This window comes from Onychostoma macrolepis, chromosome 06, assembly GCF_012432095.1.
Source record: "Onychostoma macrolepis isolate SWU-2019 chromosome 06, ASM1243209v1, whole genome shotgun sequence".
In the NCBI taxonomy this organism is placed as follows: Eukaryota; Metazoa; Chordata; class Actinopteri; order Cypriniformes; family Cyprinidae; genus Onychostoma; species Onychostoma macrolepis.
In genome coordinates, this window is record NC_081160.1 from 22,932,979 (window position 1) to 22,951,275 (window position 18,297).

The 18,297-nt window shown below is 36.3% G+C and overlaps 1 protein-coding gene across 2 annotated transcripts; it reads right to left on the minus strand.

Annotated features, from left to right (window-relative positions):
• Nucleotides 1–1,971: 1,971 nt before the first annotated feature.
• Nucleotides 1,972–16,269, minus strand: os9 (OS9 endoplasmic reticulum lectin). Of its 2 annotated transcripts, XM_058779192.1 has the most exons (15): nucleotides 16,078–16,268; nucleotides 15,611–15,787; nucleotides 15,441–15,504; nucleotides 15,130–15,206; nucleotides 14,464–14,562; nucleotides 10,553–10,754; nucleotides 9,249–9,410; nucleotides 7,559–7,668; nucleotides 7,390–7,432; nucleotides 7,165–7,256; nucleotides 6,684–6,923; nucleotides 6,360–6,594; nucleotides 5,171–5,389; nucleotides 4,403–4,512; nucleotides 1,972–3,543 (listed from the first exon to the last, which is right to left on the minus strand). In XM_058779192.1, the coding sequence occupies exons 1-15, from the start codon at nucleotides 16,225–16,227 to the stop codon at nucleotides 3,406–3,408; spliced, it is 2,118 nt and encodes a 705-aa protein (XP_058635175.1). In that variant the 5' UTR covers nucleotides 16,228–16,268; the 3' UTR covers nucleotides 1,972–3,405. The 2 variants fall into 2 exon arrangements, with proteins under 2 accessions (XP_058635175.1, XP_058635176.1); XM_058779193.1 differs by lacking the exon at nucleotides 5,171–5,389 and having other exon boundaries at nucleotides 16,078–16,269.
• Between the last annotated feature and the right edge of the window lie 2,028 nt (nucleotides 16,270–18,297).

The following is an 18,297-nucleotide window of genomic DNA, read 5'->3' on the forward strand; positions in this document are numbered from 1 at the left end:
TTTAAAATAATAATAACAATAATACAACAAAGTACAAACGAGACAGCATTACATAAGTAATTTTAATAACCTATTTTTTTTTTCAAATCAAGCATTATTTATAACCGATGTATCCAAATAATCAATGTTGTTATATCATATATTACTTATTGATTTATGCTTCTTATAAAAATCCTAATCATATATTCATATTCAAATACTGTGATCAATTTACGTTTATCTTTTATTTTGTTTGATTTATGTTATGATGTAATATTTGTAGTATTCTCCAAAAATATGCATGTTGTGCACATTTTATATATGTTTGAAAGTTACATCTTCACTGGTGTTTCGTTAGATATTGGACATCTTTCAACTACTGCCTGAGTAATGTTTCTCAGAATTAGTCATTAATGGTACTAAGTGGTCTCAAACTCAATTCCTGGAGGGCCACAGCCCTGCAGAGTTTAGCTCCAACCAGCTCCAAATCACGCCTGCTTGGAAGTTTCTAGTGATCCTGAAGACCTTGATTAGCTGGATCAGGTGTGTTTGATTAGGGTTTGAGCTAAACTGTGCAGAGCTCTGGCCCTCCAGGAATTGAATTTGAGACCAATGATAGTACTAGATGTTCTTTTCTAGAATCTGTTTTTATAATATGTGAAATATATTAAAAACAAAGTGCTTATTCTGCTACATTTGTTCTAAAGATATGGAAACCATGTCTAACCACACATCTATTTCTTTACTTCTTTACTACTACTTCTCCCTTCTTCTGCTTTTCTTTCAATCCACAGATATTGCTCTTTTTTGAGCTTTTCTTCTGACTTTGCCTACTTCATCTATTAGATACAATACTTTGGAACACTTTGCACTTGTTAGACATTATTTGATCTACACTGAACAAAATTATAAATGCAACACTTTTGTTTTTCCCCCTATTTTTCATGAGCTGAACTCAAAGATCTAAGATTTTTCTATGTACACAAAAGGCCTATTTCTCTCAAATATTGTTCACAAATCTGTCTAAATCTGTTACAAAGTTAGTGAGCGCTTCTCCTTTGCCGAGTTACTCCATCCACCTCACAGGTGTGGCATATCAAGATGCTGATTAGACAGCATGATTATTGCACAGGTGTGCCTTAGGCTGGCCACAATAAAAGGCCACTCTAAAATGTGCAGTTTTATCACACAGCACAATGCCACAGATGTCGTAAGTTTTGAGGGAGCGTGCAATTGGCATGCTGACTGCAGGAATGTCCACCAGAGCTGTTGCCCGTGAATTGAATGTTCATTTCTCTACCATAAGCCGTCTCCAAAGGCGTTTCAGAGAATTTGGTAGTACATCCAACCGGCCTCACAACCGCAGACCATGTTTAACCACACCATGACGAGATCCCGAGGCCCATTGTTGTGTCTATCTCAGCAAAGGAGAAGCGCTCACTAACACAGATTTAGAAATATTTGTGAACAATATTTGAGAGAAATAGGCCTTTTGTGTACATAGAAAAAGTCTTAAATGTTTGAGTTCAGCTCATGAAAAATGGGGGCAAAAACAAAAGTGTTGCGTTTTATAATTTTGTTCAGTGTAAATAAAGTTTAAACTTATTTCCTATTACAATTTTCATAATTACTTTTGTATTAATAATTTTACACTTATTTAATAAATTATTCCTTCTTTTAAAATTGGTCTCTGATATAGTTATTTAATCTACTCCTTGGATCTCACTAGAGCAAAAACCAAATCTAACTTTTAATTCGAAAGCTATCTTTAATGATAGCTTTCGAATTAAATGATTGTATGTTAACTTATTTATATGAATATACTAGCTGTTGTTATATTATACTAACAATAAAATTGTGACGAGAATGAAAAGGCATTTTGTCACGATGCTCAGAAGACACGATGTGAGCTTGTAATTTAAATGTGTGAGACCTTCAAGGCTACTTAAAATTGTTTAAACCTATGAATTATTATATTTATTGTAGACCACAGCATATCGTACATTTTATTGGTCAGTCATCTTTCCCACGCAATGCATTTAACAGGTTTCTGAGAAACTTTTCTTTAGTAGTACCAAAATGTACAGTTGTGCAACTCGTGATGACCTTTGAAAACCCAAAGCTGCTGTAAGCGATTTTTCTGAGCGACTGAAAATTTGACCAACAATTACCCAGCGTTCCGCAGTTTAAACAAACAAGTAGTTCCGCCCCAAACGTATGCCACCGGGTTCTGATTGGCTAACAAGCATAGGTCGCCATCATTATTTTTCTTCTTTATTTGACTCTTTTCCAAAAACAGGGGCTCTCACAGAGACAGTGCGATGACATCAAGACATATTTCAGTGGTATCTGTTTTTTATTTATTTTTTGTTTTTTGGATAAATTGCTTACAGCAGCTTTAACCACTCAATCCCTCACAAAAGGGCAAGTGTGCTTACATTAGAAAATAGAAACTGAAAGGATGCCTTAAATTATCACAAATTACAAATCAAACGCTGTCGCAACATTATTTACAACTGACTAAAGTATGATGATCATTCAAAACATTTACAACAAAAAGAGCCCTTGTCTGCTGGCGACATGAAAGCACTGGCTAAATGCAGTAGATTCCAAATGTTTGGCAACAGTTTTCGTCCAAGTTTTTAAACTAACTTTGCATCTTATAACTGGGCTGTCTGCACAAACAAACTTGTCAAAAAAAATTGAGACAAAACTGAAGCAGTACACTAAATTATTTGCTTAGGGCAGGGTCAGGCTCAGGATTTGTTGGAGAAAGTAGCTTTAGACGTTTCCCACAGTTGTGATCCTGTGGCCGAACAATATTTGCAAAACAAAACATATGAATTATGTGCCAAAAGAAAATAGTGGCAGGACACTGCTTCTATCTGCATTACACTGGCCAATTTTTCATTCAATTTGCATCGTCAAGCTCTACCACCATACTGTGGATATCAAAGGCATCCATTAAATCCAGATTTTCTGATATCCAAGAGCAACCAAGACAAACAAAATCAATGTTTGTCCAAGTATGAGAAAATGTTGGTTCAGACTGTCTTTGCAAAACAAAGTTTGACATGCATACTAACTGATGTTTTGTCTGCATGTAAGAGAGACGAAAGATCTGTGTCACAGCCTGTCCCACACAGACAGACATAAAGCGCAACACAACTGAAATGTGTGTAGTTGTATATTTGTTTTAAAAAATCCAAGATTGAAATCAAGCAAGATATAAACCACTCACAGATGCTCATACAGGATAATCAGAAATCACGGCAGTAGACTGAACCCCTCACAGGGCTCACATGACTTAAACGGTCTGAGAGAGCAGTTTGGTTGCGATGCATGAGACGACCAGGCAGTTTATAGTTCAGAGAACACTGGCTGCCCTTCTTCAGGTTAACAGTGTTTGAGAGAAGAGGAAAAGGCTCAAAAGTCTGCTTCATCAGAATCACTGTTTCCTGCGGACTGGCTCTCTTCCTGTTTTTCTCCCCAGACAAATTTGTAGTTATTCTCCAACTCTTGCTGTCTCTTTTGCTCTTTATACACTTCTTCTGTACCTCCCGTCTGCACACAAGAGAGTAAACACCAATTTATTTCCTCGTTGAATCGGTGTAAGAAACGAGGACATTTTTCCTTAACAGACAATGAAATGTACAGTATATAGGGTGTTTATATTATAAGGGTCACATCACACATTTTTTAATTATTTAAACTCACAATAATAAAATTTTTTGCATCTTAAATAGTAGTCATAAGGTCATTTCCTCCTTTTCTCTGCACTATTTTTTGTCGCTTTGCCTTTAAATGCCACCTTCTAATATTTACTTGTGAACAATGGGTTTTCTGTTGGATCCAGTATAAAACTCTGTACAAAGCAAGCATTACATTGTTCACAGAACAATGTTTCAGGTGCTAACTCAGATAAAAACAGCACAAGGTTTGACCAACTTTCCCACATTTTACTGTTATTATTAACTTTTAAGGTGTAGTCAGGTGTGAAATTTCACAGGCGATATTCAGTCATTTAAATAGAAATCTGCACAAAAAAAAATTCCCTGAATTTACTGCATTGACCATTAGAAAGCTGCTTGTTCTGAAAGAGCTGTGCTTCATGCATCACCACACCATTTACAATGGACATTCCTACCCTCCAAATTTCACTGAAATGTCACAAATGTGACCACATGAGAAATAGTATCTATGAAGCTTTCTCTTTAGTACCTCACTGTGACCAGGTGAGCTAAGTTTTGGAATACCAAAGAGGTCTCACTGATGGGTAAATGTGAGCATGTCACGTTTTTTTTTATAGTGCAATGAACTCTTATCTCAAAAGATGAAGAAATTAGTGCTTTATTAGAAGCTTTAGTGAACTTGCAGGTAGGTGTTGCTTTTTACATGTTAAAGAATAGTTGTGTGTTCATACCAGAAGGTTGATGAGAAGCTCTCTAAATGATTTTGTATCCTCTTCAGTGAGCCACTGGTCTCCTGCTTCCTCTGCGGTTTTACGGGTTAAAATCTTCACCTCAATCTTTCCTGAAAAACAGGCCCAAAAATCCTTAGTCATCATCCAAGTATTAACATAACTATATTGTTAGTCTAACAATAGACAAAATAACAAAATTATTATTTTTCATTCGCATACACACAGTTGGTAGAAGAAATCAATTGTGACAGAAATGATGCATGCAGAGATGGTAATAAAGGCTGTGGAATGTAGGAAGGACAAACAAAATGCTGTCATACTCCTAAATTTCTGTCAGCCTAAACACCAATTCAACTCCAAAACCAGAAAAACTGGAGCAACAGCCACCACCCTCTTACTGACAAATGTGAGTGCATACAAATCCTATAATGTTGTTTTCTTTCAAAGCCATTCTTAAGTCTGAAAAAGACCTCCTCCACCTTTCCCTGCAGACACGCAAGCCAGCATCAAGGGAAAAACAAAATCACTGGCATCTAAAAGAATCGTGAAGCACGTACGTCTAGATGTGTTTTAGTGGAATAGAGTCAAAGTGAAGAAAAGTTGTGTTTATTTGAGGAAGCAAGTTACTCCGAGCAAAGCCCAGGCAGGAAAATAGTTCAAGATTTCAGGGTGAAAGATAAAGTCTTCGCTCCACTCACAAAGACACACACAGGGAAATAAGAATACTTGTGTGTGTGTGTGTGTGTGTGTTAGTGTGTTCTGGCCTACCTTCGGCCTTGATGCCGGCTCTCTCTAGCTGTTCTTTGACCACTTCCTGAATTTGCTGCCACTGGGGGTCGCCCTCGCCCAGTTCCTTCACCTTCACACCCCCCTCATCATCATCATCATCATCGTTGCCCCCGGTAACCGCTCCTGCAGCCACACCTCCGCCCACCTTATACTTAGTCACCCTGACTTTTACCTGCTCGCCACTGCTGCTCGCTTCGGCTTGGGTGATGAGAGACAGAGGGAAGGGGAAGTTACCGCAGACACGGCAGAAAATTCCCCCTCCCTATTTTACGTATTATAGTCTCTCTCTAACAACATCAATGGGACAACAGTATGACACTGTGTAGTATTAGTGTTAGTGGTGACAATGATTTAGTATACAGATAAAGTATACAGTGGCCCCACAAAGTATTTGGACCTTAGTTTGTTGAAAAAACGTTAATGCAAGCGTTCAAAAGGTTGGTGTCAGTTTTTTTAACGCAAGGGTACATTCAATTGTCAGAAGAGACAATAAAAAGATTTCTATTTCAAACATATTACAAAAATGTTTTCAACATTGAAAATAATTAGAAATGTTTCTCGAGAACCAAATCGGCATATTAGAATAATTTCTGAAGGATCCCGTGAGACTGAAGACCGTAATGAGTAATGGCTTTTCCATCACAGGAAAAAAATATATTTTAGAATATATTATAATAGAAAACAAAGATTTAAAATGATAATATTTCATAACATTACTGTTTTTACTGTATTTTATCAAAAACATTTAGCCTTGGTGAGCATAAAATACTTCCTTCAAAAACATAGAAAAATAAATAAATAATAAAAAAATCTTACAAATCTTACAAACGCTGATTTTTATCATTAAAAATTAAGATAAAAATATTTGCAGCGAATACTTTGTCTTTGGGAGCAGTTAAAGGTTAAAATGAAGTAAAGTGAAAAGGTCTAGCATCATTTGTTTTCAGATTATTACTTTTTAGGGCCACTGTATAATGCACATATATATCTATCATACACACATTTATAGACATTTATACTATATATCTATAGTATAATATGCTCAGAAGCAGGTTCTGTGAATGCCTGGGGTGCAAAGACGGAAGTTACAAGCAATTTAATGAGCCATTCATTCTACCATCTGTTCATTCATGCACCCGTTCACTCAGCATCCGTTCTGTATATTTACCTGGTGTTTTGGGAACCAGGTTTGGGCTGCCAGGAGAAGGGCCTCCCTCTGTCTTATGCTGTGAGTGGGTGTTTTTATGCATGTCTGTATTTTTTTCTGTTTCTGGTTCACTCTCATGTCCGGTCTTGTCTTCAAGACGGTCCAGAAGTTTCCCCAGTGTGTTCTCTAGAGTTTGCGTAGCCTGAGTGCGATCAAACTCGCCCTTAAGACCTTCGTTCTCTAACTCCTGCTGAGCCTGGGAGATAAAACACAATAGAATATATTCACTGCCAAGTCTTCTGGCTGATTTTTACATGAGCAGGCTGTAACAGTAATAACTCATACTTCCTCTATGATGTTGTCAAACTCTTTCTGCATCTCTTCTTTTAACTCTTCTATCTTGGAGGAGGGAACGGACAGATCTGCCATCTCATCCTCAAACTCCTGCAGCAATCTTTCATCCTCATCCCCTTCCTCTACTTCCACCTCCCTTCCTGCTGCCCTTTCCTCGCTTTTCTCCTCCTCCTGCTCCTCTCTCTTCTGAGATGACTGCTGGCTCTCTTTTTCCAGCTCGGCTTTCCTGTTCTGAACATAGAGCACATAAATTAATGGCCAATCGATATGTGTTTCGACTTTTTACTTGACACAGTGTCTTCAAAACACTTTCTGGCAGGATATTCTGAAAAACTGCAAGACATTATGCAATGGCCAAAGGCCATTTTGGTCATTTTTGCCAAGGTTTTTTGCCAATATTCTCCAGACGGCAAGATGTTGGCTGACAAATCAGCTTCTGTCAAAGCCTGTGCACAGACTCAAAAATACTTACTTTTTGGTTGCTCTCTCTGAGATGTTGTACAAATTTCATGAGGTCTGCAGGATCTGTGATGATTTTAAAATTAAATTTTTCCTCTCCAAATACTAAAGAGAAAAAGAGAGATGCACACAAAAAAATGAAGAAAGTGCACTGCTTTAATTTAGGACAACTTGATTGACGCTATAATCGTAAATAGGCTTAAACAAGGTCTATTTAAACTTTGATTAATTGTCTTACTGTCATTTTCATGTAATTGGCTGTCCTGAGGCTCCTGAGGGTTCTGCAAGACAGTTGTAAACCATGCTTATGATCAGTGCCCCCTCAAAAGGTTCATTAAACAAGCATAAAGGCAATAGAAATATGGTTTATATTACAGATTGAAGATGTGCTTTAAATGATGCTATACCTCTGATTCAGGTGTGCTTGACTCTGTGCTTGCTGGTTTGGTAACTCCGTCCCAGAAGTCCTTGTCCTCAGGCTCTTCACTCACTGAGCCCACCTCAGCTACTTCACCCTCTGTTAACACACAATCATGCACACACAAATGCCATACTGTTTGAATGCTGCTAACAAAACAAAAGAGAGAAACCTAAAAAAAAAAGAAAGAAAGTAAAACCAAGACAAAAAAAAAAAAAGACTAATCTGGAGAAAATACAAATGTGTATTAGGGTGCATCAAATTTGAATGGGAAATTTTAATTTCAAAATATCAATTTGGCTGGCATTGCATTTTGTTCCAATTAACATAAAAATTACTTTTGCAAAGTTTTGAGGAATTCCACTGAGATTTAGGGGTGCCACCTAACACATGAACTTTGGCGAAATTTCGAAAAATGTGCAATTTTTTGTCTAATTGCCAAAAGGTTGACCTGGAAATGTTGAGTACAGTGAACTTTTATACAGTAACATGTTCTATAGGGTTATCAAAGTAAAAGTTGTTTGTTTGCCCTTTGTGCAACTTGGCCATTTCTCAGAATTCAACTTTCAAGATTCTCCATTAATTTGTCCTATAGACAAAATGAATGGAGGTCAATGGGACATGTTCACGTGGTCTTACCCTGAATTTTGTGCAGCAGTGATGGATGTCGGACACATATATAAAGTTTAATTGACTTTATTGTTAAACACAAGGGGCGATACTGACACACTTAAAAGAACAAACCCTCTCTAGTGGCTAACTCACTGGCAACTAACAGGGCCTAAATGGTAAGAGCTGACACTAACTAAACTTAAAACTTAATTGCTCAGTCTGTGCCAGAGTCTGCTCCAATGAGCAACATCATGTTAATTTACTGTAACAAATACAATGCTACTCTCAATAAACATGAGACATCTACGTATACACTGAATATGACATTGTCCACTCTAGAATACTGTTGATGTTAAGCTATTAAGCTTAGCTAACATAGATAGCTAACTGTGGTTGGCAAACTAACATTAGCTAGATGTAATGAGCACCAAATACCTATAAATATGACTTAAATGACTTATGATAAATAAGTATACAAAGACACAACTACAGATATGATAGTAATATGTAATAATACATACCCAACACAGAAAGATCACCTCAAACAGAAAGATCACCTCAGTTTTCTTGAGCTGTAGTATTGTTTACCTCAGATCTCAATGGCGACCATTGAGCACTGTTAACCACTTTATCCAACAAAAACAGATGTGCGGTGGCACCCCTAAATCATCATGTACTGGAAAAATATTTTGCATGTGTTGTTTCTACATATATTGGAACACTTTTAGCACCCAGCCATATCAAAATTCAAGAATTGTGTTTTTTGATGCACCCTAATGTGTATGTAATATAAATGAACAGTAATGGTAACGTTAATATTACAGATATAATTATGCACAACCAAGCATTCACATTAACTATGTTTTATTAAAATTGAGGATCTGCAAATAAACATTTTAACAGTCTTAGTACAAACAAGACCTGAAAGCGCATGGCATCGCTTCTCACCACCTCAATGTCACATTTACACAGCGCCACCCAATGTATTCATTTGTAACTGCATGATTTAGGCTAGGGATTCAAAGAGATTGTGGTTGGATAAACAAATCAAATCATGGCATGCTAACCTTTTGTTTCTGACTCTGAAAGTGGAGGCTCATCTGAATGGACTGCAGGGTTCTCATCGGCTTTGTCGTTCTGCAATCCTTTGTTTTTGTCATCCTTGGACAGAATTTCATCCAGGTTCTTGAGCTCCTCTGAGATCTGCTCCACTTTACGTTTAGTGTCAGCTGAGTACAGAGAAAGAAGGAGAGATAGAAAGAGAAATGTCAATGAGCTAAAAATAATGCATCAATTAGAGAACAGAATGAGATTAAATGTAGGCTGATTGCATCTCTGGAGAGCTCATCTAATTGAACATCACTTGCGCAGTGGGGACATATTCCATGAATAGTTTAATGATAGAGCTGCCAATCTACTCAATCAATCGAATTAATTAGTTATGAAAAAAAAAAAAACGTGATAAGATAAAAGATCATAAGAACTTAATATTGTGTTATATTTTAGACACAGGGTTTGATTTGTGGAAAAAGCAGAGGGGGGATGCTTTTGAAAACCTTTTCTCTCTCGTGTAATCTAGGCCTATTAGCCTAGTTAGGCCTATTAATTGTAATGATTTCATTTTTATGGTTATTCAAACAACGAATAAATTACATAAGCGAGCAAAGAGCACAGTATCAACGGTGATTCCGAATCAGGTAAACCATTGCGTCGCAAAATAATTCATTGTTTTGAAGCGCTCCAATCGGATCGCCTGTCGTGAATCATTTGATTCAGAATGGGAATTTGCTTCAAAGCATGTCTCACAAATCAAAACGGGACTTCAAAGTGGGTATTGCAAATCATTTGATTTAAATTGGGACTTCTGAGCAGGTTCGCTGGATTTTTTTTTATCCCCACCGGGAATAAAATAATTCAGCAGAGGCAAGGATGCACAGACCAGAGAAATCACTCCCAGCAAATCGCACCCTGTACATGTATATATACTGTATATATATATATATATATATATATATATATATATATATATATATATATATATATATATATATATAGAGAGAGAGAGAGAGAGAGAGAGAGCCTACATATAATAGGAACATAGTGTTTCAACTGATTTTGAACACTATTTTTCCACTGATTTTTAAATCTGAGATGTTTTGAAAACATAGTTACGCAGCACAACAAGGAAGGATTGTGTAACCAGTCATTTGAAATGCAGCACAATAAAATTGTGACATTCACAACATTGCTTAATTGCGTATCACTGGAAAAATCATTGCAAACATATTAGGCGTATTTGATATATTGCCCAATGTTTTTCACTAAATGACAGCCCTGATGGAGGGAAAAAAACAGAACCTCTCGTACTTACAGACTTGAGCCTTGACATAGTCCATATACTGCTGGGCACTGAGAGCAGGTTGGCACACAATGCCTTGTGGCTTGGCAGTGGAAGGTGGGCGAAGGAGGGGATGCTGGCATGTACGAGAGGTGTGTACTGTTAAGACATAGCGGCAGGACTGAGGTTCATCTACCCTTGCGATATAGTCACTAGAGCCCTCCTCACACACAAACTGTTGAAAAAAATAAAAATAAACCTTAATTTTGATTATCATTGCTATTGGATTCAAATGAGATAGCATAGCAGTAACTCAATCCCCCCCAAAAAAAATTTCACAGTCATAAAACACATTTTCACATTATGATGGCTTTTGACCTACACTGCATGGGCACTCAGGGCTTTTTAACATTTAATTTCAAAACTACTTTGACCCTCCCTAACAGCTTCAACTCTGCTGGAATTACTTTCTAATAGATGACTGCAGTGATTTGTTCTCATTCACACACAGTGCAAAGTATGTTGTTGTAAACTATTGTTCAAATGTTTGGAGTTGATAGGATTTTTTAATGTGTTTTTGAAAGAAGTCTCTTATGCTCAAGATTGCATTATACAGAAAAAAGCAGTAATATTGTGAAATATTATTTCATTTTAAAACAACTCTTTTATATATATATTTTAAAATGTAATTTATTCCTGTGGTGGCAAAGATTAATTTTAATCAGCCATTACTCCAGTCTTCAGTGTCACATGATCATTCAGAAATCATTCTAATATGCTGATTTTGAGCTCAAACATTTCTAATTATTATTAATGTGGAAAACAATTGTGCTGCTTACTATTTTTGTAGAAACCATGATACATTTTTCCAGGATTTCCTGAAACCGATTTTTTTTTGTAACAATGCAAAAGCCTGTACTATCATTTTGATCAATTTAATGCATAATTTCTGAATGAACGTATTAATTTCAGGTACACACACATATTTTATATATATATATATATATATATAAATGCGAGTCACATTAAAGAACATGTCTCTATATTAGTGGTGTCAAAATTAGCGCGTTAACGCAGGCGATTCTTTTTTTCAGTTTAACGCATTAAAAATATTTAACGCAATTACCGCAGGGGCGGAGCTAGGGTTGGCCACCCCACTCACAACTGCTGTTTCTGTCACTTTTTTCTCTTGACAAGAAGTGCATTTATTCAGTCTCAGAACCTCTTTACGACCACATCAAACCGGAGACGTTTCAGACGCGCGCTCCACTTCAGCGCCAGGCGCGAGTCAAACGAGTGCGGGAATATGGAAGGCCAAAAGGGCCAAAAACACGTGAATTTTAACACGCGTGAAATTTTTGTAAATAAACACATTAGAGGACATTCTAGTTTTAACAGTGATCAAACATAAGTTATCATCAAAGCATGAACATTTTGTGGGGAAATCAGTTACAGTGGAGGTAAGCAAGCAATACAAGTTTAAGATAATGTGTTTGTGCTTACATTTACAGCTATCGCCAGCAGGTGGCGCTTATTGAAACCTCTTCACAAAAAAAATAAAAAATAAATAAATAAATCAGTCAACAATCCATTAACAAAAAAAAAAAAAATCGTTTTATTTTCAAATTACAATAGAACCAACCGACAGGAAGCTACTGTAGCAAAATATTAATTACGGTTTGCAGTGCATCAATAGCCGGACTTCCAACAGGCCCTGCAAGAATGTCCACAGCCTGCAGTTGTTGTACCTGGGTAGGACTGAATTTGTTTTTACCTCCACTGTAACTGATTTCCCCACAAAATGTTCATGCTTTGATGATAACTTATGTTTGATCTCTGTTAAAACTAGAACGTCCACTAATGTGTTTATTTACAAAAAAAGCATGAGTGGAGAAAAATGAACAGATACAGAGTGGAACAGATACATACGAGATCAAAGGTGGATATCGCGTTATTCTCACTCATATGCTGTGCTGCTGATAAACATGATATCATTTCAGTCCTGTTGCTTTTATATGAATATAAATATGATGAACAAGACACTCAAAGTGCTTGCTATTTAATTCCATACGAAAGACGTATTTATCATCCATTTTTATTTTAATTCAAACATGTATTTTAGATTTTTATAGAAAATATGACAACAAACACATATCTCACACAGAGAACGCACTGTCATAGTGTTTGGGAATATTCATGCACAATTTAAGTACATAATAGCATGAAATCAGATTTAAAAAATAAAACATTTTAGAAGATAACGCAGCATCCCGGTTGTCTGAACCAATGAGCATTAAGCTGTGTCGTCAGTCAGTCGTTTCCCATCATGCTTTTGATCAGCGCAGTCGGTGGAGAGCAACTGCGTGCGACTGCACAATCCGACACAGCCGCCTCGCTGTCGCGAGAGTTTTTTTGTACATGTCAGCATGACATCAGAGCAAGGCGGACGTAACTCGGACACTTTTCTAACCGGCATGCATCTCGCGGTGATCGGTTCTGCGCAGATTTTGCTAATCTCAAACAAGCCTAATATGATGCGTGTCAGATCCACGTCACGTTCAGCAGCAGCTCTTAAAGAAATAAGAGTCAAAATAACCTAATAACCAGCTGCTGTGATGTCTGTTAATCAAAGGACAAGAAAAAAAAAAAAAAAAAAAGAGGAAAAAAGAACTTTTATTGCTTTAAGGATTCATCTATATTTAATTTAGTATTTAGTGTTTGATAACTTCAATTTCAATTTCTGTATATTTCTGCTGAAGGGCACAGGTAAATATGACATTTATAATAATGGGTTTATGTGAAGATTGTTTTAAGTTCACTTAAATTAGAAGTTATTGTTTAAAAGTCTAATAAATGTTAAAATAGATATCTCAATTATACTGTAATGCTGAATGGCTATAGTAAATAGGTAAATATGGGAAATTAGAGAAATCAGTATTGGTATCAGTGATACTGGCCTTCAGCTATAAAAAAAAAAGATGCCATTAAACAAATATTAAAAATGTACTGTCTTTATGTTGTTTGTACATTAATTTGAAGATTGAATGTGAAATTATTGCAATATAAAAGTATATTTAAAAACTTTAATGCTAGGGGAGATTAATCGCGATTAATTAGTTAATTCACAGTGCCGCCCACATGGCTATTGCTCCTATAACAGCTCATTTGTATCAGTTCTTTTGTCTTTATATTTGTTATATTTCTCACAGATTTCTGCTCGTTCTAAATCACATACAGATAAAGTTGCACAGTAAAGATTACATTCATATGAATGCATTAGTGAGAGCGATTGCGTGTGAATTAATTCTACCTGGCAGCTACTCTCTACTAGTAATGAAGCTGTGGGATTTAGTTAATAAGAAATATATGCTTGAACGTTTCAGTTTCTAAGCTATTTTATTGATAAATCGCAGAACAGTGTTGACAATACATTTCCGCGCTGAACGATTCTGTGCGCGCGTGATCTGCGCGTGATGTACGCGCTCCTGTCTGAAGCCTATGTGTGTGCGTTACAGAGCAGCAGCGCATTATATTAGAATGGCAATTAACTGACCTGTACTATAAGCTGTTTAAAACGTGCATTCTCCCGTTCAATTTCGAGCATCCAGTAATATAATCTCACATGTCTTGTGGAGCGCTTTCAGAGTATGCATTTATTTGTCATTTTAACTGTTTGGAAATGGAGCTTAAATGTGGAAGTCCTTCAGAGATTTCTTATATTGTTGCGCCCTCTATAGGGCCAGCGACTAGTCGACGTCAAGCTTAAAGCGTCATGGCAGAGCATTAAAGTCGACTAGTCGATTAGTTGGTGCAACCCCTAATATATATATATATATATATATATATATATATATATATGTGTGTGTGTGTGTGTGTGTGTGTGTGTGTGTGTGTATGTATGTATGTATGTATATATATATATATGTGTGTGTGCGCAATCTTACTCTGACTTCTGTCTCTCTGGGATTCCCGTTCAAGTCACATTTAGAGCCATTGACATATGACTGACTATGATACCTCTTCAGCTTATGCTGCTTAGATGCCTAAAAAAAAAGAAAAAAAAAATGTCATACCATCATTTTAATCAAATACCAAAATGTACAGAAGATAACTACAAAGATGGCATGCAAATAATATACTTCTGAAAATGTGCGTTAGCACGTTCATAATATTGCACCCTGTATTACTTATACTGACTATCTGCTATAAATAGAATTTTCTCTATTTTCTGTAACTATCAAAAAATGAATAACATGCAACAAAAAAAAAAAAAAAAAACAGTCCAAGTGTGCACATCCAGTAGGCAAAAAGCTCAATGTGGGTGCTCCACCACACAAAAAATTTGAACCAAAAAAATCAAAGTAGGCCCACCACAACTCCAGAGATACAAAAAATATTTATGTTCTCACCACAGGTGACGTTTCAAGCTTAAACGCTCTTCATCAGAGGAACATTTTTTTGTCATTTGTGTCTGAAGAAGAGTGTCTAAGCTCGAAACGTCACCTGTGGTGAGAACATAAATAAATATTGTTCTATCTCTGGAGCTGTGGTGTGCCTACTTTAAAATGTAACGAATAAATAAAATGAAGCACATTAACTTTTGGCATTACCTTGGCAGTTTCATTGGTCCAGTCAAATTCTGAATCATAATATCCCAAGAAGAGCACATCTCCCTTGATCTCAGAATCTATAATCACAGAAGTGGAATATATTTAAAAACCTAGAATAGTGCGAATACACATTATAGACTACACATTACCCTGCAAAACGTAAACTCCTAAATCCGTTTTTTTTTTACCATTAAAAATCTCAAAGGTATACCTGGCATCACACCACTATACTACAACTCCATTAGACATGGTAACACATAATTTAGACATCATTTTTAATAAAGACACATGACATTAATGATTTAACACACCTTCTAAGTGGTACTGCCTGATGTGCTGGCCATAGCAGAACTCATAAGTCCACCAGTCTTTGGTCTATGAACAGAATAAAAATAAACATGTTTTCATTACCTGCAAATCACGTAAAAAGTCTAGGCAAATGGCAAAAATTTCATTATCCACACAATCATGTGATGTCAACCTTAACCAGGCATGGTGCAGTTTGCATGGGCATGAGGAGATCAGGGACTCCTGGGCCACTGTAGCCTTGAACATCAGCTTCTGATACCGGGTCCTGATGGAAACGCACTGCCTGAGCTGGCAAACGACACTCATACAGCTGCTTGTATTTGTTAGAGACCAACATCACATCTTCCATCTAAAAACAGGAACAGACAAAAAGATGACAGAAACAGAGAAAATAAATTAGAAAAGCAGAACCAGGTAAATGTGGCGATGCAGTTTACACCACATTGATAACTTTACCATACTTAAGCTTATACTATTCTGTATTGTAGTAGTAGACACTTAATAGGAAGATATGTCACATAGGCAAACTGTTTTTAATGTCTGATACGTCAAGCTGTGCATAAAGCTAACAGCTGTCTGTAGCAAATAAACATCCCTAGCTAACGTTAAGTGTACTATCCCTAGCCAAAACAACCTTACCTGTCCCATAATAACAGGATCGGGCAAAATCTGTATTCCATATTTCATTTCATTTAATTCTTCTAAATTCAAAAAACCAAAAACGGACAGTCGACATGTTAAGAAAAAAACACATAATCCTCTTAACCACTTAATCAAGGAGGAAGCCATAGTTCTCTCATATCGCAAACTAGCGTTGTCAAATGATTTGTTATTTGGTGCATGTCAATGTGCACTAAGGAACTGGGATTGGACAACGCTGTTAAAAGCTGACACGTGATTGGATAATATCAACGTCCGTCAGGTTTAGAACGTGCATTGATTGGATCACGTGCAGTAACAGCCACCCACCAGCCACGAAAATGACTTCTATTGGACCCGCCGAGTATTTGCAAATCAATGTAATGTTACGCCTAGGACTCATGGTGTCGCTATGGAGCATGTAAAAACCATACAGTCTATGGTTAAAAACCTTTACAGTCTATGTTAAAAACGCACAGTCGCACAAGGTAGCCTATCTTGTGTTCGCAATCTCATTTTTGAGGTTATAGTAATAAAATAAATCTCTGAGAGACAAATAAACTGCTATTATATTAAAGATAAATAGTGTCTCTTTGTAATTAGCCTATCCATTATCCATCTTTCTTTTATTCAAAGTTACATTGTCATTGTAATAAATATGTTACATGGAGAAAATAAACAACGTAAGTCTCAGCAAAAGTAAACAGACCACAGATAGCAGGAGGTTCATGCAATGTTGAGATTTCACCAAAGCCATCATTTTGGTTTAGATTTTAATAGTTCAGTTATTTTAAAAAAATCATAAAAAAGGTACAAAGCTAAAAGCTGCATCCTATTCAGATGTTTTCTGGTATACATGAATTCTCTGGCACAATTTAAAAATGGTTTATCTACTTTAATTTCTCCGTTCCTTTGTTTTCCTGCATACATAAAAATTACATTTAATTATACTATTAATTATTTTTTCAAACTCTGACTTGGCCTTGGCTCATTTTCTGTGAAGAAAATTTTTCAATGATCACACCCTGTCCTCCTATTGTCTGGGCCTGCTATTAGTGTGTGTGTGTGTGTGTGTGTGTGTGAGAGAGAGAGAGAGAGAGAGAGTCTGTAATAGTGTGAGTGTAAGTGTGAGTTTTGTGTTTCTGCCCCTGCCATTCCCGCACAAGGTTGTAGCAATTTAATTCATAAATGTGATCTAACAAAGGTAAAGGGCAAATTTTGACCATATATGCTGTTTATATTGCTTGTAATTGGGATGAAGTAAACATCTGTTGAAGACGTATTTTAACTTAATTTTAAATTTTTGATTGTGTTGAATTAAAAACCCAAAACTGCAGTGGGTCCACCAGACCCACGAACACTGGCTGAGTAACAAAAATATGAACACCATACAAGGGTTAAACACTTAAGAAAAGAAAATTCAAACTTGTTGGGTAGCTAGAACACTTCGACTTCATCTGAAACAAACAAATATGGTATTTTGGATGACAACAGCTCTTCTCATTGAATGATGTCAGATCAAGAGGAGCAATAAAATGGAAAAGGTGGGAAATGGGGTTTGTAAGTAGACAGAAGGCAAAATGAAAGCATTTCATTACATTGATACATTAGTAGGCTGCAAAAACAGATGTGTCAAAAAACAACACACATTGTGTTGACAGCGTTTGGACAGATTGGCACAATAAATGTGTTATCTCCTGGGCGGGCTGTTTGTGTTTATGGAAATAAAAACAATACATATATTTCATATGGTCGCACATAAAAAGCTCTAGAATGAATAAAAATCATTAATAAAATAAATATAGCCTACAATATATACATCTAAATTTATTAAAGGGATAGTTCACCCAAAAATGAAAATTTTATGTTTATCTGCTTACCCCCAGGGCATCCAAGATGTAGGTGACTTTGTTTCTTCAGTAGAACACAAACGAAGATTTTTAACTCAAACCGTTGCAGTCTGTCAGTCCTATAATGCCAGTCAATGGGCACACAATCTTTGGGAGAAAAAAAAACACACGAAACGATCGGGTTTGTGTGAGAAACTGAACAGTATTTATATAATTTTTTACCTCTGATAAACCTCAATGTCAACTGTCACAATATCCGGTGCGTGAAGCCTCAACCTGCTCTGGCACACACATATATATATATATATATAAATATATATATTAGTGGTGGGCATAGATTAATTTTTTTAATCTAGATTAATCTCACTGT